Here is a 25,302-nt window from a genome sequence, read left to right on the forward strand (position 1 = left end):
CTGTCTTTACTTACGCTTGCACTTTCCTGGACTTAGATAATGAAGTTGGGCTAATTTCACTTGTTCTTCAGTAGTTTTGCTTCCTGATCACATGGTTTATTTATTGGGTTGCAAGGATGAATTCTTCTATCAGGCAGACTGCTTTCGCTGAATTTACAAAAGTGATCAATCACATCTGTGAGCACACAGCCTTTCTTGTTAATAGGCAGTTTGTGTCTTGCACTCTCCCAGTTTGCATGGGTATCCCAGCCTGAATTCCAGGGAGTTCTGCCTCCTTCAGTCCCTCTATATAGTTTCTTTTGGCTCTAGCAGCCTGCCTTCCTTCCTGATCTGCACTGCTGCTCATGCTGTCCCAGGTGTAATGCACCATATGGCTGTGCTTAATCATTACCTTGGTTGGGTGCCCTTAAGTATCGCTTGGGATTCCTGGCAGGGAAGGTTCTGCAGAAATGTGAGCACTGAGTCCCTTTGGTAGTAAGTCTGTGTTCAATGTAATGTGCTCAAGGTCTCACCACAAGCTGCAGCTCACAGCCGTGCGCTTCTTCTTGCTAGTTTTTAAAAAACAGGAAATACATGGTATTTTATTAATTTCTTGTCACAAACCTGTCCTGGTATGTGAGACAGTCTTTGAAAAGAGATTTGAAGTTTATTTTTCTCTGTTGAAATGGTGAGATGCAGAATCTGCAGTCTAGTTTGTGCAGTAGTTCTAGTCACACTACTAAATGCAGTGGTTTAGAAATAGAAGGGCAGGCATGCTCTGCAGATTTAGGTAGTGAGCTGCAAAAAACAACTTAGCTCATCACAGACATTTGTTCTTGCTTCTGCTTACTACTAATGCACCCTTGAACTACCACCAGAGTTGGGGCTGTCCTGAAAGTGCCCCTATGGGTGCAAGCTCTTTATATTAATTATATACTGTTAAATCTGAGCTGCCACCAGCTGTGAGTAGCTGGTCCTGGAATATGCCTGTGGGTTCCTTGTTGAGAAAGTTTTGTGCTAAGACAAACACAAATGATCATGACTTGCTGTATTTACTAATAGGCTGACTCTGTTGGTAGTAGCTGTATCACAATATTATTTGTCATTTAATACATCTCCCACCATTGCAGTTCTCCTCTTCCTTCTTAAACTGCTGGCAGCGGTCCTCCATCCTAGCTCCCAGATTTTTCTGGAATGTTTTACTAATTCTTGGAATGGTCCATTAATGATATGAAAACACTGTTCAAAATTTAATTGGGAACATTTCATACTTGTGAAATAAGTTATGCCCACCTTTGAGTGGGAAAATCTGACAGGGATACAAATCCCACAAAATATTACATATAGTAGAAGGACACCAGTTTGGAACTTATTTTCTGGCCAGCAGTTATACACTGCTCTTTGTATGACCTGATTTATTCTTAATTTGAAAATTAATTTACAGGTTAAGTACAGGGATAAAGGAAACAGAACATTGTCTATTAGTTACTGAAAGACTTACACTTCATTCTGTCCTAGAGCAGCTTTGAATTTCTCTGGTCATTGTAGACCTTTGGCTGAGCTCCATGTACAACAGCCTTGGACTGGTGCATGGGACATCTGTTAATCTATATATAGTATTCACACACTTGAACATGTAAACAGGTGATCTCCTAAATATATGAAATGGCATTGGGAACTCCAAGTACTTAGTTAAGCCAAAATGTATTTAGGAGTGAACTGAAATAATCCTTTTTGCCCTCCTCCCTGCCAAAAATAAGCTGTATTGGGAAAAAAAGTACTTTATGGCTGATTCTAACTTGTGCTTAATATATATGTATATACATTCAGAAATCCCGGGAATTACTTAGTGCTTATAAAAAGGGTCCTGAAAATTACTTTTTTTCCCCTGTTCTTCAGTTTAGGTCTCTTGACAGTTTCTAGTTTCTTACTGTGAAGGGACATGGGGTTTAAAAATAAAAGGTGCACATAATGAGTGGAGAAAACAGGTAGTAGATGGTAACTAATAAAGAAATAAGATATCTTTAGAAAAATTGTAAGGGAGGCTGCAGTCAGGAGGGGAATTTAAAGTCATTTGATGAGGTCTCTAGCAATCTGACTGAGAGTAATTTTTAATAAATCTGGGAAGAGCAGGGGGACTTCAGAAGAGCAAAAGACCGAGAGCGTTTTGCATCACTGCTGACAAAGGGTGAGTGAGTAGAGTGGCTCATCTGCTGTCAGTTCCAGGAAAAAATGATGGAAAATTTGATCAAGAATTTGGGTGGTATAAGAATAGCAGTATAATCACACTGATCAGCTTTTCAGTTTGTGAAAACAGGTCTGCTCAAATGTGACTCTGTCACTTGGATAAGTGAAATGTGGTTGCTAGCGGTTTTGTCTAGGTGCAACAGGCTTTTATACATCTTTAACTTAGTAGCACAGTGTGTTTTAGTTTCAAGAAGTATCTCTGATTAATAAAGTACTGCTTAATTGGATTAAGAACTGGCTGTAGTCATAGAAAGCAGAAAAGTATTTCTGGTTGAGCTCAACCTGGTGCAGTCTGGAAACAGATGCAAGAGGCTGTAAGAGTGTGGACAGAACAAATACTAGTGGAGGAATAAATTGTGACATTAAAAAAAAAAAGTTTAGATCATTTAGGCAAACTGAGACATTTGAGCAAAATGCACATTAATATGGGTGACAATACAGATGTGCACCCAGGAGCAAGAAATGGCAGCCACACCTGTGTGAGGAGGTTTTAGCTGAAAATCCCTGTCTGGGAGGTGAAAGGGAAACAGTAGGTGTGGTTGGAAATGTGAGGGAAGGTAGATGGTTGTAGCAAGTAAGGGGCAGAAAGAGCTAACATACCTTACTAGATGTGTAAACAGAGACATGAGTAATAATGAGATTGTCTGCTGGGGAGATGGGCCTGCTGCTGTGGGTTGTGCCTTGCCTGTATACATTTAGTAAGATGTGCTAATTTAGGGTATGGATATATGGGCTCAGTAGGGGAAGTAATGCCATGCACTGAGAGATTCAATGGGCTGCTCCTTATGGGGCAGAAATCACTTAGTGGCAGTGTGCTGTTGGAAGAATGAAGTGCAATTCCCACCTTCAGTAGTGGGAAATACCAGGGCTCCTGGTTGTTCCACACAGGCTATGTGTTGCTCCTGGCTACGTGGTCATCCTCTTCAACTCACTCCTGTAAAAACTGGTGCCTGTTTTGACTGGGCTGTGGTCTCTGTCCGTGAGTCCAGCCACCAGTCAGGGGGACGTGAGAGGTGACGGGCAGAGTGAGAGGTTTGACACTGTCTCTCTCAGCAAGTTGTCAGATCAAATGCCAGGTGTTAGATCAAGATTCGGGTTTGATAACCTCAAAAGGAGCCCAGCAAATGAGAAGCTCTGTGAGCAGGCTGCCTGTGAGCTGTGCTAGCCCTCACACTAGCACAGAAGTTGAAGTGCGATCTCATGCTGGGTGGGAGGAAGAGTCTGGAGCTACCACTTCTGTTTGCAGTTTCACAGCCAAATGAAGGGCCTGTTCCTTCCCCTCTCTGTTCTCTCCTCCTCCTTCTGGCTCTTGGCTGATCCCACACAGAATTACCATGGTGCTCTGTACATCCTCCTCCCCTCTCTCACTTCCATGTACTAAAAGAAAGTAGTTTCCTGCCCAGGATGCATATATTAAGAAATCATAGTTTGTCTTGAGAAACAGAAGAGAGGTAACTTGTTTGCACACTGTGTGCACAGAGGTATTTCCACTGGTAGGAGGTACTCCTCTCACTGTCATAAACAGTTTCAGAGAAAGGTACATCAAGAGTCAATGGACGTAGAAGCCAGAAAAATCCAAGAAGAAAATTAAATGTGATTTAAGTGAGGGTGATTAGGTGCTATGGAAACAACCATAGAAGGGAAGAGATGGATCTCTTTTTTTTATACATATGAAGACCAGAACCCGTATTGGAAGATGTGTCTTAGTGAAATGCAAATTGCAGATAGGAGGTTGAAAGAAACAGGTGAAATGTGGTGATGTCTGTAAGTAGACAAAGTGGCATCTTCTTAAATTTTTTGATCTCTACTTTAGGGAGTGTACAGTGCAAATTCAGATATAATGTATGACATTACTGTAGTGGACAAACAAAGTACTTAAGAAAGGAGACATAAGGGTTATAATGAGATTGCTGTAGAGCAGTTTTGCTCTGTAGTGGTTCCACAACATTCGTGTGGACTTTCATTATGTGGGCTATAAAAAAGACATAAGAGAAATTCAAATTAAAACAGGGGAGATGAGATGTATTGCCATTCATTTTATAATATTTTACATTGAGCATGCTTAGGAGTTTGGTCTTGATTGCAAATGGGATTCAGTGATACTCAGGTTGTCCTATTTTGAGATGTGTACATTCATGTGAATTTTTTCTTCAGTTTGGAGAGGTTGCTTTCATATGAAGGTGTCTTTGACTGTAAGAACAATCTAGAATGTTGCTTTGATTGTACAGTTTAAAGGAAAGCTGCTGTTATAATCTAAATGTTGAAATTATTACTCTTCCTGGGATTTGCACTAAAAAAACCCTCAGCTAATTGCATTTCACACAGGTCATGAATATGTTCTGTTATGCTAAAATAAACAGGCAAAATTCTAGTGATAAGGGGATTCCTTTTGTACTGGAAGGACACTTCTAGATGTATCCATGGTATTTCACTTTCACGAGACTTTTCTGAAGGTGAATTTCTGAGCTGAGGAAGGAAATCAGCCTTGTAATTTAGAGTAACGACCAACAATTTTGACATATCGTTTAATCTGCACACAGTAATTAGAGTTTTCAGGAGTCATTAGCAGCTGGGGTGTCACTCCGTGTTTATTGGAGGACTGTCAGCTGGTGTTTCTCTTTGTTTGTTTTTTAATATTAATGGTTTGGAAAGCAGTTGGTGCTCTAGAAAGAACTGAGAAACAGGCCTGGCTTTGTGGATTTTTATCACCCTGCCAAGACCTGCGCAACTTCCTCTCCCACTGGCTGCAGCAGCCTACGGAAACCTGACTGCTGGGGGCCACTTCTGCAATTGCAGCAGGGCAGGGCAGCAGGGTGGGAGGGGGGGTCTTTTCCTTCTGCTGCTCACCAGTGCCTTGACATCCAAAGAAGAAAACAAGATGCATTTGAAAATGTCTCTTCAGTTGTTTCTCGCACTGATGGGTTTCCTTCTCTCCCTTCTCTCTGCTGTGCAGTGCTGCAGTTGAAGCTCCAGCAGCGACGCACGCGGGAGGAGTTGGTGAGCCAAGGGATCATGCCGCGTAAGTACCGCTTCAGTTCTTTGCCCTGCTGGTTTTATGCGTGGTTTTTGGTGGGGAATGGGTTCCATAAGATTCAAAAGGTCAGGTTCTCTGCTTCTGCATGGAAAACATCATCTGTAGGAGCCCCACCCTGTCCCACCCAGCCTGGTCCTTCTGAAGTGTTGGTGCCACCTCCGCTGCAAGTGTAACTGTACTGCAGAACGAGGCTTGTGTTTCATCTCAGTGCACAGTCTTCTGGAGAACATACTATGTCAGAAGTGCCTAAGATACTTGACCCATGCCTGTAATCACTCTTTTAACAGGCTTCCTGCCTCTGCAGTTTCTGTTCAGTGTGGCAGCTCCCCAGACCTCTGAGGCACTTGTAGCTTTCCATAAACTGACCAAAACCAGGCATGGTGTACAAGATATTAACCAACAAGGGAGCCTCTTTTATGTTTGTAGCTAGAAAACAGCTAGAATGAGCCCTATGGGCATCAGTCATTGCCCTTCTTGCAGGGAAGGGCAAAATCTGTGCAGGCAGAGAACATGTACTTTTCTGGGTCAACAGGATCTACCCTAAAGCCAAGCTCTCAGTGTCAGATCAGTGTTGGATAAAGTATTTTTCTGTTTTGCTCCCCTCCTTCCCCCAAAAATGCAAAAAAGGTGACAAATAAGTTTTGTCATGCTTTGGTACCTCTGAGCTAGATGACTTAGAGGTAACAAATTGAAGCAAGACCACACAGCAAATGTATTATTTTTGAGGTCCTCTCGGTTTCATGCTGTAGTAAAATGCAGTAGATCAGATATGTATTTTCTTCTTTCAAAAGCTTTCCTGCTGCCCTGTTTCAGAAGCTTTACTTGAAGATGGTGTAGTAATGAGGATTTTCTCATTTCTTCTGTTTCTGGGGTGCACACTGTAATATGAAACAGTGCTGTGACTTAGACTTTGCTGAGGGCTGAAGGTTAGACTGTCAGCTCTCTGTCTGAATGAAGAGAACCTGTCAGCAGCACTCTGTCAGCTGAAGTGGCTTGCAGGATGGCAGTAATGTTCTTTAAGAGGTTCTGGGACCCCTGCTTAAAAGTGTGTTACCAAAGCAAAAAGAAAAGATTGTCCTGTCTGGATATATCATACCTGTTGTCTATTTTTTAATCTGAGGAGCTTGTATACAAGCTTCTACAGAATACACTTACTTGCTTTTGGATGAAAGACTAGTGTCTCAGTGACTGCCTTTTTACTAATGCTTCTCAGAAGAAAGTGTTCCTGACTTCTTTGTGGTGTCCTGCTTTAGGTGGATGTGTATGCAAATACTTTATTAACTTACGTTCAGTACTGGCTTTCTTCAAAGTGTGCCTGGCCAAACTTGTGATTCCTGAGAGGGGTCTGTTTTCCAGGCCTTTTGAAAACGAGGCCCTTGCAAGTAATTCAAGTAAGGCATCCAGAATAATTAGTGAGTCTTAAATTTATTTAAAACATAGTGTAAATTGCTAGTCTTTGCAGATTTGTGCCCTTCATTGCTTCATTTTTGTGATGGACCAAAGAAAAACGCTTTGTGAAAATACTGGCAACACATTAAAAGGTCCTTTCTGCAGTGGAGAAAACCTACTTTAACACATCTGTTCTAAACATGATTTGAAATTGGTTTCTCCCAAGTGATGGTATCATTTACCCATACCTGCCAGCTGGAAATAACCACACATAGGGAAATGTTTAAAATGCAATTTTCCTGGGCAGTTTTCGAAGGGAAGATCAGATGTGAGATAAATTGTGATACATAAAGAAAAAAAAAATCCCATTTTTAACCTGAGAATTACAGAGGGTGACTAGGGACCATGTTCCTCCAGAAGGCATCTCAGCACCGTGACAGCTCTACATCTACTTTCAGGAGTTCCAGAATAGACTTTTTTTACTGCTGGGAATATGCAAGTATCCTGTATTCCTTACTTCTGTCTGGCCTGTACCTCTTGTCTGTGAGAACACTGAGGTACTTAATCTTGTTCTGCTGTCATCTGCTGCTGGACATGGCTGTGCTGGACTTGCGTGTCTTTCTTGAGTTTGTTAGCCAGGAACCAAGCCCCATACGGTCCTTCATGATGATTCAACAAAAGTATAAAAGTTGGAATCCAGAGGAAGCTTTGGTGCTGAACTAAAAGAGCTGGAATGCTCTTTCCATGTCAGTTGCTGGTTGGCTTCTTTTCTTTCCTTTATTTTCCATCTGGAGAGTCTTAACACTCTTGAGAGAACTGTAATGGTTGCAGTTCTGTCTGCATTACAGCTTGTATCAGGAATGTGTTTTTGAAGGGAAGCCCCTGATTGCACCTGCCTGCTGTGCCTTGCTTTGCACCATTAAAATGAAGTTTGAGAGCTGGATTAAATTGGAATGAAAGTAAAGTGGAAAATTCTCTGCCTAGAGCTAATATGCATTCAGCCCATGGGAGCAGACTACAGCTCGTCTGGCACCACACCTCCGATGCACCTTCACGTCCAGAGTGGGAATGTCACTTCCTCAGCATCAATTTGGTTTCTGTTTTGGTCTTACTGTGCTTTCCTCTGTGTTCCTTTGGATTAGCCTGTGATACAAATCAGCTCCTGTACAGCTTGAGGCGAACAGCCATGGAAAAATCCCTGAGCCAAGTGTGGGAGAAGTGAAAGGTTTTGTTTTACATTACAAGCTATGGTACTGGGCAAACTCCCCTTGGTGCCTTTGGTTCTCCTGACTGAATCTAAACCCCACATAAGATTTATTCTGCAAATTGGTGCCCTAAAAGAGAAATTTCATTGCAGACTTCCATCAACACAAGGTTTTTGGACGCTGTAAATATGAGGAGTGGGACATGACACGTTTGTGTCACCCTTAAGTGAGAGTGAGAGTCAGCTACTCCTGCTGTGCTTGTTCATAACAGAACTGTGAATTGCTTACTTTGTCCCATGTGGAATTTTGTTTATATGATAGAGTGGAAAGGCAAATGTTTCAACATTTTTTTACCGAGTACACTTAATCTCACTTAACCTTCCCAACCCACCAGCCACCTACAGTGGGGCTTTGCTCCCCTGAAAGATGAGTGTATTCTAGTAAGAAATAAAGCATTTACAGACAGTGAAAGAGGATTCAAAATGATTGCATTCTGGGCTTCATTAATTCTTCTTGCTTTCTGTTACCACTTTGTGTAACCTTTTACTAGTAGCAGGATTCATTAGTTCAAGATTAAAATTCTCAATTGCTCTTAGAAAAATGGTGGGAAGCAAGTCTTTACCTGCAGCTGACATATCTGTGATCTGAGTTAGAATGACAGTATCTGGAAAAAAGGAGAGCTGGATTTTTCTGTTTATTCAGGTTTTGGCCTATTTTCTAACAGTGCAAATAGACAAGCCTTTTTGCTATTTGCATTTTTTGGTAGCTGTGCTCAGATGATTTTCATCTTCTTATTCTCATAAAATACAAGTTATACAAAATCTGCTGTCTGTGCTCAACTCTTTGAACTCTGTTGTGCTGTAGAAGAACAGTCAGATGCCGTCATTTTTTAGTATCGAATTTAAAGGTTATGGCTGTTGTAAGGTTTTTGGGGGGAATACCAAACACCCCATTTTTCACTCTTGAAGACTGTTTAACAGTAGCTAATGCACATCTGAGTAGAAAGTTATGTGGAAAGTATCTTCAACTAAAACAGCAAAAATTTTTAGGGGAAAGACATTTGGCAAATGTAGCAATACTCTGTTATGCAAAATATGTGGCTCTTTTTTTCTTTTGCAAGATTTAAAGCTTCACAATGCCATTTGTTTTATCCATCGGGATTGTGGTCTTCGGCTTCTGGCTGCAAACACTAAACGCAGGAAAGAATGCAAGGTTGTCATATGGCACAATCCTGCAGGAAAGCTGTTTTGACCATCACATCTATCCAAGCAGGCGGAGCAGAAGTAGATGATTTCTGGGAATGTGCCTTGTGTTTCTCTGTAGTGCTGTGTGAATCTCTGAAAAATGACACAGGCGTGCTTTGAAAAGGGCATTGCCTGCACTGGAAGCTAGAAGGAGGCTGCTGTACAGGCTGAGAATTTCCAGGAGCTTCTTTTTCACTTCAGTGTATCTGATATTTGCCAGTTTTTGTGCCCACATCCAACTCCTCTGTATATTTGAGTTCTGGGATGCAGAACATGTGGCTGTGTGTAGATCCAAAGAGGATGGAATTTGTGCATGGAGGTTCTAATGGGGGAGCTTTAACAGGATCTGAGGTGTTTCCATGCCCAACGCTCTGATGCACTTTCTGTTGGGATGTGCAGCCTGCTGGATGTGGAGCTTATTTCAGAGTACAAGAGTGTATTTTATCCTCAGATTCCATGAGGGGAGCGTGCCATGGTTCAATTCCAACATGGCACATGGTTGGAAATTACTGTAATACAGCAGGCAGTCTAATGATTATCATCTCATTAGGCCTTCCATATCTCTTGCTGCATTTTTTATTAGCAATAGGGTTAGTGGACAAAATATTTGTTATAAAACTAAAATGCAGTATTTGCTTTTTTGGGAGTCTGTGAGACATTGCTTAGAATGATTTTTGAAGGAATTGCTATTTACTGGAGACAGCTGGTGACTTAAGAATACAGAACACAGGTTATGCTTTGGCATATCAGCGATGATCATCGTCTAGACAAAGTTTGTAGTAGCTGGTCTTCTGCATCCAGCACAGCTACCATCCCAAAAACCTAAGGATCTGTGAGATACTGAATTTGGGAAGCAAACTGCTTGCCACATGTGAGTTTCTAAGGTTAAATCATGTCTCTAGACTTCAACATCTCAACCCCAAGATTTGGCCATACATCCACACTTGTGTTTGAGTAGGGTAGCTAAAAATGCTATTTCTGCTTTAGCCTTTACCTGATAGTCTAACCACTTCTCAGTTTAGAAAAAAAAAATTTTTCAATACTTGAAAATTATGCACTTCCAGCTTTATTGCTGCATGGCTCTGTAATTATTATTGATGGTAATATTTTCTTATTTATTCTTATTTCTAATTATAAATCATGTTGATTTAGTGTGTGTGTGCTAATCGAAGGAGACCTGTAAACCTTTGGTTCCTGTTACATACAATAGCTACAGTAGAACATACTAAATGTCAGAAATAAAACAAAGGCAAAAAAAGGTTTTATAAATTGTTCAACTGTTAATTGGGAAGTTGGAGCATCTTTCTGTGTTTGTCAGAGAACGGAGAGGCAGCAAGCTGTTGGAACATGACAGTAACCTACAGGTGCAGTACAGCTGCCATCATGCTGGTGACTTCAGGGGCAATCCTTCCTGCCTCAGATGTATTTTGTCTTCTACATAAGGGCCAGGATAGATGAACTGCTATGCCTGGGTGGAGTTCTGCTGGCTTGGAACTGTTGCAGTGTGGCCACACAGCCGACATTTCAAGGTTGTGGAGTGTTCTATTAGAGCTGCAGCTAAACCCATTGCTTTAACACCCTGAAATATCTCTTCCTGCTGCGTAACGTGTTCCCGTCATTCTCTCACCACTTTACATACCAGCTCTTTGTAGTGACATTCCTGCAGTTTTATGGAATCTATTTATAGTAATAAAGCAAAAATACAAGTTTTCACTTCGCTGCCATTTTATGTCTGCTGTTCTGCACATTGGCAGCTGCTTCTCTTTCATGCTTTTGAGCTGGAACTGTAGTGTCATTTAGGACAAGGAGTTAAAAACATATATGTGGACTGTAAATAAAGCTGCAGCTAGACTTTTAATATAGTCAGTGTCATGCTCTGAGAGTAAGACTGGAATGCTAAGCAAGTATTGTAAAAAAAAAAAAATTAAAAAAAAAAAAAAAAAAGGAAAGGACACTTGCAGCTGTCCTCTACATTTTTTTTCTGTTTCTGGTGTGTTGCACAGAAACCTGTTACTGGTTTTATTTTAATTTGATTGTATACCTATAACTTGTTTCCAAGGAAAAATTGGTGGTTATTTGACTTCGATAATTTTTCTCAGAGCACAATTTCAAAGACTTCAAGCTTTGTGTGAAGAAGGCAGTCTGTACATTTAAGCTGAGAGTCTCATTGTCAGAGGACTAATAACTGCATCTGCTTTGCTTTTATTTTTAGATATCTGTGTGAGTATGTTTTCCATGCATTTATATGATCTGTGATTAATAAGACACGATTGGAGTAATAAAGTTTGTTGTGTTAGGATGGAAATGTGCTGTTTGCCCTTTCTGAAGCTGTAGAAGGAAGACCATACTCAGGTGTTTGATGGGGCTGCATTTGGTCCTTGATAGAAGGAAGGATAGAAGATTTATCTTCTGCCAGTTGCAAGAGAAATGTAATAGTTCAGGGGAGTAAAGTCTGATAGGCAATACAGTTTTTCCCCTTCTTGTTCCCACAGTTGTTTTAGCTTCATTCTTACTTGTTGTCTGGGAATGGTCTCTCCTTTTTGTGACCCCATACCTTTCTCACCCTGGGTACTCTGGCAGGTTTTCAGAAGAGTTTGCAAAGGCTGATTATCCATGCAAGGCACAGGCATGAAGTCTCGTCCATGAATGCATGGATCAAAGGGTTCCTGGTAGAAGTTCCTTGTGCCCCTTTTCCTTTCCAGTTTGGAGGTGGTATAATCCTGATTATAATGAAGCTTTGCCATTTTTTATTTCAGGAATTAGGTAGTGTCTTTTGAATGCCAAGAGTTAATGGTGATGGATGGAGCAGATTATACATCATTTGTATTTGCTGTAAATGTTTTTTTGACACAAAGCCATAGCCATAGTCATCCACAGATCTGATAACTGTTACCATGGGTGACAATTTCCATTTTGCTTCTAAAGAAGATGAACTTTCTGAGAAATTGCACATATGTTAGATTTTAAATTAACTCAGTGTTGGGCCTTGGAAAAATCTTAGTCCTTTCTGCCAGTAATTTCATGTTTACTGTGACAAACCTTTAGGCTTTTCACACAGTTAATGAAAACCTTAAACTTCAGCTGCATCATAGTGGGATCCTGCTGAAGTTACTGTCAGTCTTGCTGAAAGTGGGCTCTGGAGCAGGGCCTGCTGCAGGTGTTGGATGCTGCTCAGCTGGTGGGTGTCTCCATGGTGAGTGAGCTGAGGCCGGGTACCACAGTTCCCCCTGCCTGCGTGCTTCTGCAGCCAGGGCAAGCCCAGTGCAGGGAGCTGGAAATGGCTCTTCTTGGGGAACACAGCTGCAGGAGCTGTGCAGGTTCAGGATGTTGAGCCAGGAGAAGGGCTGGCTCTCTGAGGCAGGGTGTGGGGGAGGCAGGACCTCAGCTCTGGCTTCCACAGCAGCCTGGGACTCACCAAGCAATCTGCTAACAGGGACTTCATTTGGCTGCAGTTTTCTGTGTGTGTCTCTGTTGACTGAATAGCTGGGCAGTGCTGCTGCAAGCTGCAGCCCTGTATCTGTGATGCTGTGCTTTGGCAGTGCTGGCAACAGCAGCAACGTGGGAAGGAGCCTTTCTTCTGTCTGGGACTAGGAACATAATCCTTCAGTCACAATAACATTCTCATTGAAGGGTGTCACTGAAGGGCAGGCTGCATTTGTTTGAATGCCAAAGATGTGTTTCTTACCTTCATAAACTTGTTTGCATTGACTTTTTTATGGCAGTCTTAATTTTTAATTTTCCAAGTTTATGTATTTTGGGATTTGAATAATCACCATTTACCAGTTGTGGCTTCTTTTCCTATCTTTAAGGTGATACTCATATGTTAGCCTTAATCCAAGGTCATTTACCAGTGTTGAGGTATGGTATCAGGAATTCTAAAGTGTGATCAGTTTTGTGTCCTGAATGAGAAACTCCCCAGAGCTGCAAATGGAGAAAAGGATGCTGATGGAGATCTCTCTTCTCTTCTCTCAGCTGTGTATTCTCCAGCCCCTTTTCATATTTCTGCAGCACACAGCAGCAGCTCTTTGACACTGCCCCACTGGCAGGATGACAACCCCTTCTGTGCATGTGACCCAGTTTTTTAATACCTTTTTCTTCCATGCTGTGAGGAATGCTTTTTGAAAATGGGGTGAAGATGAAGGGAGGAAGAAAGTGCTAAAACTGCCTTGCTCTGACTCTGTGGTTCTAGTTCTGTGTCTCTTAGCAAATCCTATGGGTGGGAGCCCCACCCTCAACCGACTGCGGAAGCCATCGAGCCTATTTGCAGCACTTTATCTCATCTTTTTACGAAAGCATAGTAAAGTAAACAAGAGAGAGAAACCAGACTTTGGTTGAGAGCAGGGCTGAATAGCCGCAGCAGAAAGCCTTCTGCCATTCTGAATTAAATCAGCATGTCTGAGTTTGGGTTTGGATATGTCTCTTTGTCATAGCAAAGGAAGGTTTTTCCTTTCCCTTAGGAATGAGTCTAACTGAGGAGCAAAGTATTTGACTCAGTATTCTGAATTTAGCTGTAGTCTTTCTATAAACATTGTGTGTTGTCTTACCAACTGATTTGCAGTTGAAATATCACCTTGTTGTCTATGATGAGCTAGATACTATGGCCAAGGAAAGCTCATGGGCTTCCTCTCCTCTGTCAGTCTACAAGTCTGATAGCCTTGTAGTAGTGATTTACTGACTTCAGAGGGCTTTGCAGCCTCTGCTTCCCACAGGACACTTCAGCTATGAGGATCTGTGCAGATCCTTTTGCCTTTCTTTCTTCCCTGTTTGGTTCCGTGCAAACCTCAGTGTCTTCTGTCAGCTGTACAAGCAAATGCAGGGTATATGGGTATTTTGACCTCTTTTTCTCAGCAGTTGGGTCAGTCCCCTTCCCCTGCTGTGTTTCATTCTTAGAGTGTCTCAGTGTGGTTCTGATTCCACTTATTTCTCACACTAGGTGACAGGAACTCAGAAGTCTGCATATGAATATCTTTGAAAGCTTTGCATGGCTGAAATCTGCTTTTGTACACTGCAGGGTACAACCTGAACAGAAATGTTTGGGCCATTTTGCTCAGCTTTTTGTCTCTGCTGTTATGTTGAAGATTTGGGTTCAATTCCTGATCCTTGATTCAGTCTGTTGTTTATAGTAGCAGCAGTTGGATGTTTTGCAGCTGCGTCTCAAGGCCTGGCTGGATGGGACTTGGAGCAATCTGGTCTAGTGGAAGGTGTCCCTGCAACCATAGCAGGGGGGTTGGAACTTCTTTAAGGTTTCTTCCAACCCAAACCATTCTGTGGTTCTGTGATTCATTTGCACTTCGCCATCTGCAAAATGTGGCTTGGACTGCTGGAACACTGAACTCAGGCATTGCAGTTTTGCGCCCTGTTTCATGGGAATTAATACATTGCTTTGAAGTGAAGACAGCAACTTTCATCTCTTGGCTTTGTATGGAAAGGTGAATGTAGATGGTCTTGTGTGCTGCTGCTTGGTTTTGGGAGTCAGATGCAAGAACACAGCTGCAGTGTATAGCTGCAACATTTTTGAAGCAGGGTGGAGGCACAGAACAGTTGCATCATCGATGTGCAGCGAGGTTTCTCATGGTAGCTGAGGGTGTGGCCACAAAGATGCTAATGCTTCAGGAATTCCCGAGATGAAGCCTCAAAATGCTCCACAACAGGCAGCAGAGAGATTAAAGAAATAGGATGCTTGTGGTAGGAATTTCAAGAGATCCTTGCTAGTCAGCCCATCTGTGGCAAGAAAATCAAGTCCTGCTGTCAGTCATCTAAAGGTGAGGGGTAAAACTCATCCTTCTAACAGCAGATGTTACAAACTGCCACAGTTGTCCAGGTGCAGCAAAAGTGTGAACAGCTCAGTGGAGGTCACCTGCTGGACTGTGCTGTCCCCAGCCCCATTGGTGATGCTATTGCCCCATCTATCACTGAGCCCTTTTTGGTGCTTGTTGGGCCATTTGTACCACCAGGCTGTTTTCCTGTGGTGGATGGGGCAATTTGAAGATGTGGGGGCCATGGTTCAGCAGGATGGGGCTCCTGTTACACTGCTGGCCTCAAACTCAGCCTCTCATTTCTGACTTTGTCTGGCAGGGCAGTTGTGCTCAGCTTTGCTGACACCATTATTTTGTAGAGCTGTGCTGTAAACCAGCATGACAATCCAGGTTTAAGTAACTCTTTCAAAACAACTGTGATCAGAGTCCACAGATGATTTTGTCAGCACAACCAAGGGCTGACATGCTTTGTCCCAGACCTAGGCACAGGAATGAGGGCAGAAAATGGAACTGCAGGTTACTGAGGTTGGAAATGTCATGTACATATAATGGAGAAATAAAATCAAAAGGCAGACAGGAGTTAATCTAACTGAAATTAGGCATTGCAGAATTTACTTCTGCATTGTCAACTATTTCTTTTCTGCCTACAGTGGAAAACAAAAACCCAGCAGCTCATATTGCTGTTGTAGTTTGGCAAATTCGGTGGGTTTTTTCCCTCTGGCAGCACTCTGTTCTCATCAGGGCTCACTCAAAGGTAGCTGGGCAGTTAGATCAGGGATTCAGGTTAAGTTTGGAGAGGTGCAGGAGATACTTTATGGCAACACTTCCATAGAGCTCCCTGTGCAGTACAATTGGAGCATCAATGGCAAGGCAGAAACACGTGGGATGTGGAAAAGGGGGAAAGGGAGATCATTACTGAAGCTGGATCTACCAGCAGACTAAATATTTGTTGAGATGCTTCCCAGGAAATTCAGGGTATTAAATGTGTTTTTGCACTGTTTGGGTTCAGTAAGGTGCTTGAAACAGCCTTTCCTGATGTTTTGGAAGCAAGCTAGGACTGCTGAAGCTGCCTATGCAACTTGTGAGGGAACAGGATTGGGATAAAGGCTTGGTGTCAGACTGGGAGGTTGAGTTGAGCAGGGCTGTTGGGTGGGATGGGAAGGGAGAAAATCAGTTCTTGACCCAATTCAGTGTTTTCAGTGATTTGATGTAAACAAAGGAACAGTTTGTCTGTTTATTAAGCTCCGGGTTAGTAGGCTGGAGGGAGGACAGGACTGGGACTCCCAGTGTTTGGAGAAGCCAACAACTATGGCATAAAAGGAAAGAAAAAGGCAGAATGTCTACATTTTGTAACACCTAGTCAGTGGCTTGAATTGAGGATGAAGAGTGGCTGGCTTGGTACTTCCTCTGCAGAAGAGGACTGGAGACCTTTAGTGGATTGTGAGACAAGCATGAGTGAACATTCTTTGTTTTATGTACACAGACAAGGCAAACTGGCTGGGGCACGTGGCTGAGAAGTGTTATTGAAGAATCATTTATCTCTATAAGTGCCAGTAAAGCCTAGGCTGGAATATGTACCCAGTTCTGGACACTAGGCTTCAACAAAAATGCACCTTAAATGGAAGGAGTCCAAAAGAGACTAAACAAGCAAAGGTCTGGATAATGTTACCTGCAATGGAAGGTTGAAATTGTTCTCTGCAATGTTTGCAGGTAAGGTGGAGAACAAAGAGTATAAATAGTAGGAAGGAAGATACAAGTTAGACATTCAGAAAGGTTTTTAAATAGTAAAAACATTTGTGTAGTGGGATAATTTCTCTGCAATAATATTACATTTTTTCATGAGAGGTCTCCAAGAACAGGTTAGACAAACTACTGTAAGGAATAGTTTAATGTATTTTATGCAAGCTGAGCAGTCAGAAAGCATCAGGTGATTGGAGTTTCCTCATCCCCAACCCTCTGTGGTTATATCTGATGCTTCAGGTCCTAAGGGCTATGGACAGAGTGGGAATGCTGCCCCACACCCCCGTGGCTTGCACGGGTTCTGCTCCAGCAGCTCAGCCACTCATTCACATACACTGACATGGCTGAGGATGGTAGAGCTTTGTCAGTTTGGATAGTTTTGAGTGGAGTGGATGGAGCAGCACTCTGGTGAGTGAGCCAGATGGGTCATGAGGCACAGGAACAGTTTTGCAGAGATCAGTGCTAAGTGGATGGGAAGGGCAGTGGTGGGAGCTGGAAAAGGGGCATATCTGCACTTTAGGGACTCCTTTAGAGCTCACCCAGAGCCTTATTGCTTCAGCGTTCTTCATAGGATTATATTTTTCCCTTTTTTCTTTTGCTGTAGTAAAGTTAACAGAGTTGATCCACAGCTCTGGGCTAAGTAGTCATTTCAAAGCCAAAAAATGTGCTAGGATTAGTTAACTTCAAATGGAGTATGATTTTACAATAGACACCCTGTTTTGACATATCAACCTCATCCTAGATTGCTGAGGGAAGCAGTGAAGGATTTGTGCCCTCTTGACATTTTCAGAGGTCAAATATGAAGTCCTCTGTCATATTGCCAGCCCAGAGAGCTACATCCCAGTGCACGTTTCAGAGAATAGCCATGAGAGACTGGAAGTGTTCTTTACAAGATTATTCCTGTAGCAGCTCTGCATTAATAAATGCCTATGTGTTACTAATAAATGCATATGTGTTTTTCCTACTCAGAGATCCTTTTCTTGCTTTGTTCTTCTGTATGCAAGAGTTTTCCTGGACTACCTGTGACACCAGCTGAACTCCTGCAGTTGACTTTTCTGACCATTAGCTGTGGTCGGGGAAATGTCACTTAAAGTTCATCTGCTGCCTCGTACTGACAGCAGAGGAGGGCAGGAAGGGGAGAGTAAAGAATTACTGCTGTGTCTGCACATTCTGGTAGAGAGCTTTTGAAGACTCAAGATGAATCCTGCTTTGCTTGTCTCCAGGGTAGATGTTTATGCAGATTTAAGTGTTGTTTGCTATCTTTGCCCAAGTGGACCTGAGCTTTTATTTTGCTTTTGTGTGAGATGCCCACAAAGAAAGGAAAGCGCGTTCAGGCTCAAGCATGTGTGTATTCACAAGCAGCTCACTCGACTTGAAAAGAGTGTTGTTTGTTCCTTGCTCTTCATTGGAGTGCCGTGGTCAGGCTGCCCAGGACACCTCATTGCAGGCATCAGCTGAGGCCTTCTTGGTGCCTTAGCTAGATGGGGAAGTTTATTGCCTTATTTTTGAAGTTATTTCAAAACAATATCCCTGGTTTGTCTCAAAGTGCATTTCACAGCTTGTGTAACTTTCTCTGGTGATTTCTCTATGTAACCAGATTTATGGAACTAATCTGAGCAGGAACTATTTGCCCCATTGTTGTAGGGGTCTATTTACATACTCACTGCGGTTTTCAGTTATTGTTAATTTGTTCTACAAATCATTTCTCATTCACTTCTGTAGTCCAAATCCCATCTATGATGCCTGGCATGCTCAGAATTCCTGCCATGTGGACTGAATTCTTCTTACCCCGTTGATGTGAATCCAGACGTAATGCCTTTCACTGGTCTTAAAAAATTGAGAGCCAGACACAGTTAAGAGACAAAGGTTTTTTACCTCAGTATTTTAATAAGGATCCTTATGGTGCACCACTTCACCGAGGCGGGTGCGCCGCAACACACACACACACAATTTATATATATACATATACATATGTGTATATATACATATTTACATATACAGTTTGTAGACCTTACAAATTAGCATATCATACAAGGATGCCCCAGTGGGAGGCCTGGATGTGTGTGATACTCCCCCATCTGAGGAATTCCCCCCTGGATGGGCCAAATCTCCAGTTGAGAGGATATGTTCTAGGGAGGACCTTGGTTTCCCAAGATAACTTTTGGAGGGCTTTCCAGCCTTCACCTGTGAGGCCTTTAGGATGTTTGGTCTCCTGGCTTAACAGAATATAGGACAAAACTCAATTATCAGACTTAAAGAATTACAAGTATACATCCTAAGAATACTGAGAATACATAAAAGTTATATAAAAGGTATATAAAAGAAAAGGCAAAAAGTAATTTTGGTATCAGAAGGAGTCTATATTTCACAGAATGTGTCTTAAAACTTTCTGTGGCTACTCCATTTCATTCTGTAAAAAAGGGTGTGGAAGGCTCCACATGTGTTTGAAGTAGTTTCTTACATTGCATTTATGCAGGGGCTTTTATTTTTTAAGTCTTTTGAGATGGCATTATGGACTTGTATTTGAGAAATAATCACTGGTCTTAAGTGAAAATAATATCAGCAGACTATTTTCACAGGACCTAGATGCAACACTTCAGAGTTACTAACTCTATGAGCTGAGCTTTCTGTCTTCAAAAGACTTGCAACGTATCTTTAAAGCTGAAGTTCTTTTAAGTTTTGTGTTTAGCTGGATGGTAATTCAGATGGTTTATGATATGAGTATTTTAGAAATATGAAAAGAAATTATTAGGCTCCCTTCAGCTACTTAATACAAACCACAGTCTGGTCGTTTTTTAAAAAAACAAGCTACTTGCAGCTTCAGGGAAACTGTGAGGAGCTACTGACACCATCATCCCCCCTGCTCTGGTTTGACTGTGGGACGTGAGCTTTGTGTGCTCCACAGGAGCCAGGCAGAGTGAGAGATTCCTTCAGGGTTAGTGTGGTCCTGGACAGCAGAGGATCAGTTTCTTAAAACCTGATCCATTTTGGCTCTGGTTTTAAACAGGGCCCAAGGGGGTGAGAAGGTCTTTTCTGTGGAGAGCCGAAGTTAATTCCTCAAGCTGTTGTTTTCTGTCAATAGACAGATGTACTTTTCTCTCCAAGGGCCCCTGTTCTCACAGTAATTTCTCTTTCAGGGAGCAGTAAATGTGTCCTGTGGACCCTCAGGGTTTGCAGCCAGTCCTTGCATGTGTACAAAACACAGGCCCAGATTCAGGAAAGATTTGCAGCTTCCTTTGACATTAAAAGATAGTAAAGGGGATTTACAGTTCATTAGCATTGTCCCCCATCCTTCCAACAGTGTGACCTCTTCAGTGTTTCAGAGCCATTCCCACAAGGGTCCTGGATATCCTACTCCCTTATTGAAGCTTGAAAAAGGCTTTTTTGGGGGGCTGTTTCTGAATCCTGTTCTTGGAGCCAACTTTGGGAACCGTGATTCGTTTGACCAGGAGTGTACTTGTAGACACTTGTTAGACACTCCAGTGGCCCACAAAAATTTCAGCTCAGTTCCTGTGTCCCTGTGCTGTCAGATGGAGTATGGCACTTTCCATTGCTTTGTACCAGCTGGGGATCTGCCTCGGTGTGTTGGAAGATGCAGGAGGCAGTTGCTGTGGTGTGTTTGTTAACTTAGTTGGCCTGAAGGGTTGTGCAGTGAGAGAACTTCCATCATTCTAATTCATTCTCTAAATGCTTTTCCTCTCCACAGCTCTGAAAAGTCCAGCTGCATTTCATGAACAAAGAAAGAGTTTGGAGCGTGCCAGGGTAAGATGCAATATACTCTTTAGTGTTTTGGGAGAGTCAGGAATAGTATGTCTTGTGTTTTGGGCATCCTGTAGCGGTTAATGAGATGCAGAAAGGAAGTGTTCATATTCTGCTGTAATACAGCTTTCTGTAGGCAGAGGTGTATTAGATGGGCTGTTCTGCAGCTTGCATGTGGTGCTGGTTAACCCTCAGTGAGCTACTTATGCCTAAAGCCCATTGAAAATGGTGCCTGGATTTTCCCTGGAGTCATCTTTCTGGAAGTGGCTGATACTCTTCTTCCCCACTGTCCAGGCACTTGACATTTTTATTTATATGGTATTTGTTTTGCCCTTAAATGCTATTAAATGCTCTTATCATGTGGAGCTCAGTTCCACCTTTGAGGAAAGTTTCTCTGTTACCTGCACATGCAATTTTTACCTAGGAGACCAGAAAAATTGAAAATTGGATAGAGAGGATCCCCCCAAAATCTTGTGACACTGAAATCACAGACTTCTGGCTCTACAGAAAGAGGAAGCCAGGCATCATACTTCATGTGCCACCTTTTCTAACTGGGGAGTTTCTTGATAATTTCTGTTCCTTAAAAAGCCTCTGGGGATATTTTTTTCTGATTAGCCTACAGTGGAATGAAACTTGTTATGACTAAGTTTTGTTTTAAAAGTGAAAGCAACGTAAGTAGAAAAAAAATAACAGCTGTGATTAAGAACTGTAAGGGAAGCCATTTAAACTGTGGAAGGATTGCCATAGGGGACTTTGCATTAAGACCGTGACCAAAAGGCTTTTGCTTATTTCTCTTTTTTTCCTAAAATCTTACTAAGTTAATATTTTTATGTGGGCAGCTGAGCAACTATGGTGCAGTTTTTTGACTGACTTTAATATTTATTTTCTGTGAAGGCCCATCCTGATGCCTAGTACTTACCAGTCTATTACCTGCTGCTTCCAGATTCCCATTCCTCAGCAGTGTAACATGTTCAGCTTGTCAGGGTCATCTCTGTACTTTGCTCCATAGCATTTTCTCCAAAGACAGAGCTAAAAGCAGCTCTGGAAGTGAAATAAGCCTTGTCACAGCATTTAGATTCTGCCCCCCCCAAGGGACTGCATGGGGTCTTTAGCTTAACAAATAACATATCTTTAGTCAAATTAAAAAGTATGCCCAAACCAAAAGTCAGCCCTGAATGCCAGCAGTACATGAAAATATTTTCTGTGAACAGTGGATCCAGTGTTATCCAGCATTTATCTTTCATGTAAAAAGAAATCTCATGGATGTTTCCCTGACACAAGTTAGTGGTGGTGCATACTACAGGAAAAGAGGACTTCAGCTCCTGAGGAAGTCCTTCCCAGTTTCTGTTCTGTGGGACAGCATTGCACAATTGACTGAGGTAATTACAATAGAAGGATCTTTAGGAGTAAGCTCATTCTCAGGGTGCACTGGGACAGCACATAGGTCCCATCTCGATTTTGTGCTTATTTAGATCTCAGTAACAGCTAAATATGGTTGTTTCTTTTCATTATACTGTTCAAGAGTCCCTCACTCCTGTGTCCAGTCAGCTGAAAGTGGTTCTTGCTTGTCTGTTTTTGCTGCAGACAGAGGACTATCTGAAACGCAAAATCCGCTCCCGGCCAGAGAGATCAGAGCTGGTTAGGATGCACATTCTGGAAGGTATGGCAAGTGCTGAATATGAAAAGATCAACAGGAAAGTTTATTGTAACTTTTTAACAGCTTTCTGCTTTGCCTCTGACCTCCAAAGCTTCCTTTCACTTGGGAACGGGCAGAAGATCATGCCTGTTGCGTGATTCCTTGAGAGGGATTCAACTCTGCTTGCTCAGAATTATTCTCAGAAAAATCTGTTGTGTGAATTCAAATTGTGCAGTTTTGTATAGGTAAGCAGCAGTGAAATAGAATGACCCTGGATTGCTCTTCTGCTAAGGGAAGACACTGTAAAATATCCAAGAGGGATTGAGGCAGATTTGATCTGATTCATAACAAACCTCAGCTTCAGAGAGGGGGTGCTATGCTGCTGCTGAGCCCCAAGCTTGGAGCACAACCAGGGGCAAAAGTTGAACGAGAATTGGGTGGCAACAGTTTGAGAACAGTGAATTTGTCAGAAGGGCTACTGTAGTTATCTTTGTAACCTAAATATGCATAACATCTGTCATATCTTTATAGTGCATAGTTACCTGTTGCTATCTATCAGCTATTTTTCTGTACAGTTACCTACTGTTATCTACAGTTGCCTTTCTGAATAGAATTGAAATACTGCTGAAGGGCATGGGTTGACCATTGTTGGATTGATACCATTTTATTTACTTTCCCCCAAACAGAGACCTCAGCTGAACCCTCCTTGCAGGCTAAGCAGCTGAAGCTGAAGAGAGCCAGACTGGCAGATGACCTCAATGAGAAGATAGCGCAGAGGCCAGGGCCCATGGAGCTGGTGGAGAAGAACATCTTGCCTGTAGAATCGAGCCTGAAGGAAGCTATTATTGGTAAGGTCAGAGGAGGATCTTTGTGGAGGGCATTTTCCACATGTGGCTGTGATTTCCTACCAATTCACCTGCATGTCTAAGAGAGTGCTATCCCCTGGCTGATCTCATTTTCCTGGCCCAGAATCACAGGCTTTCAGCCCAAGGATTCAGAAAAGCAGATCTCCCTCTGGCCCAGATAATGCTATGGAGACATTAAATTATAGGGAATGTGGACTTTCCAGAATAAGATGAAAGCAGTTGTATACCCTAAAGACTTGAAAGGCTGTTGAAGATTGTATTCCCTAGTTTGTCTCCTTAAAATCCCTCTCTCAGTATAACATGTCAACAGTGTTGGTCAGGGAGAACCCACTGACTTAGATCAGGAGGGGAGACAGAATACAAACAGGTGTGATGAAACAAAAGATGTCTGTGAACTCAAAAACTTCAGAGGATTCAACCCCTTTAAAAATAAACCAGAACAGATGTAAATCATGCCAGTGCCATTCCAAGGGCTGAAAGGAATGCAGAGGAATGGCCTTCCCACTGCCTCAGCAGTGCTCTTTCCTGTCTCCCCAGACTGAGCAGTCTGTGTGTCTGTGGTTATTCATCCCCTCAAACACGCACGGCTACTATAAAGACAAATGGGACACAACTGTGAGCAAGATGGAATACTTTCCATAAGAAAGGAAAAGGACAGTGTTGTGAGAGAGCCTGGCTTCACTATTGAGCAAGAAATAGTTGAGGAAGGGTGAACTTGTGAACTGAAGTGTAAGAGATGTGGCTTCCTTCTGACAGAGCAAAGTACATCTCTGGATCCCTCTTGATTTTAGGTGAGGTTCAAATGACAGTATTTCCCTGCTTTGCAGGATTAATTTGAGAAAAATGTAGTCTAAGAAAACTTTGGTGCATTACAAGTGTACACTCATTTGAATTTATCTACTGAGCACGTAGATAGACAGAAATGTTATTAGCAGCCAGGGCCATCACTTAATCCATAGCCCTTATTGCTTGTAAGACTAGAGGACAGTTGGGGATTCTGTCTTCTAAGACACAAGAATCCAAGAGATTCTGCCTACTACCATACAGGATGAACACCAAAGAAGCCATGATTCAACCTTATACTGTCCAGTCTTCTTCTTTGGTGCCAGATGATAGTGAAATAAGCCATGCCACTGAGCTGGGTTTGGGCAGACCTGAGTATCTCTTCTTACACTCACTGATCTTGCCTGGATAGGAAGCCAGGGAAATGGTTCACCCCAATGAATGTAAACACTTAAACCTGATCCACTTTGGACTCTGTTCTCTCATTTTTAGCTGGTGCTTTAATCACAGCTCTCTCCATGCCATCACTGTCTTTGTAAAAGTGTCAAGCCGAGTAATTTCTTATTCCACTTTACAGACCACAGTTGATGTTTGTGTTTTTAGTTGGACAGGTGAACTACCCAAAGGTTGCAGACAATTCCTCCTTTGATGAGGACAGCAGTGATGCACTCTCCCCAGAGCAGCCAGCCAGCCATGAGTCCCAAGGCTCTGTCCCATCGCCGATGGACTCCCGGATTTGTGAACCTCTCCCTAGCACCACTGGTACATCACTAGCTCAGGTGAGAATGTGGAGGCCTCTTGCAGTGCCCTGGAGCTTCATGCTGATTTGTGGCAGAGGAGCCTAAAAAGTGAGACTAAGGCTTCCCTTGGAGGTACAGTCTGTGAGATTTCACAAGGGGTCTTAGCTTCGCGTGCTGTCAGTGACGTCCTCCTCTGGTTATTCACAAACCCTCAAGTTGGTGCCTTGTGGGCAAGTGGGCAGCCATTGCTTGGGGATACAGCCTATGTGCAACTGATCCCAGCAGGAAATGCTGGGAGATACAGGTGCTGGATTTTGATTCCTTTTCTGCCCTAAGAAGTTGTACTGCTTTTTAAGGACAACCGAAGCAGTGCGTTAAAGGCATCCGATTAAAAATTTGAAGCCTATGCTCCTTCTTTCTAAGTGGACATTTCCTGCACTCTGTTAAACTATTTCCCTCCTCTTGTGTGTATTCATTATGCCTTTATCTGTCCCTGCAGGGTTCATCCCAGTTGCAGATTAGTGCAGACTCCAGTGAAACTCTTTTCCTACCTGAGCAGCCACCTCCACCACTGCCACCTCCACCTCTTCTGCCCCCTAGTCTTACCAATGGAGTGGCTCTTACTGCTGCCAAGCCCCCACCAACACTCATTAAGGTACTATGTTGGCTGATGTCTTCATTGTTGTAGTCTGAAGGAAGATAAGAAGGTTGCTTTTAAGAAGGTTTGGAGTTGGAAGTATTAGATTAACAGATGCAAAGGGAGGAAACATTTCTCACTAGTTTCTTCCTCTGACACTAATGGTAACATATTTAATGGGGTTTTCTGTTCCATGGTGTATTCATCTTCTATAAAACGGATGCTGAATGCAAAATGTTTTGAAACAATCAGTGTTATCTGCAATTAGAGTCAATGAGTCTGCACTG

The 25,302-nt window shown here is 42.5% G+C and overlaps 1 protein-coding gene across 1 annotated transcript in view; it reads left to right on the plus strand.

Moving 5' to 3' along the window:
• Positions 1-25,302, plus strand: part of MRTFA (myocardin related transcription factor A) — a 76,854-nt gene that overhangs the window by 41,456 nt on the left and 10,096 nt on the right. Inside the window, exons 3-8 of the mRNA XM_030238385.2 lie at positions 5,180-5,245; positions 20,301-20,356; positions 21,938-22,013; positions 22,676-22,837; positions 24,242-24,417; positions 24,878-25,033. Of these exons, the coding sequence (XP_030094245.2) occupies positions 5,180-5,245; positions 20,301-20,356; positions 21,938-22,013; positions 22,676-22,837; positions 24,242-24,417; positions 24,878-25,033 (692 nt within the window). The remainder of the gene's footprint in view (positions 1-5,179; positions 5,246-20,300; positions 20,357-21,937; positions 22,014-22,675; positions 22,838-24,241; positions 24,418-24,877; positions 25,034-25,302) is intronic.

This window comes from Serinus canaria, chromosome 1A (genome assembly GCF_022539315.1).
Source record: "Serinus canaria isolate serCan28SL12 chromosome 1A, serCan2020, whole genome shotgun sequence".
Lineage (NCBI taxonomy): Eukaryota > Metazoa > Chordata > Aves > Passeriformes > Fringillidae > Serinus > Serinus canaria.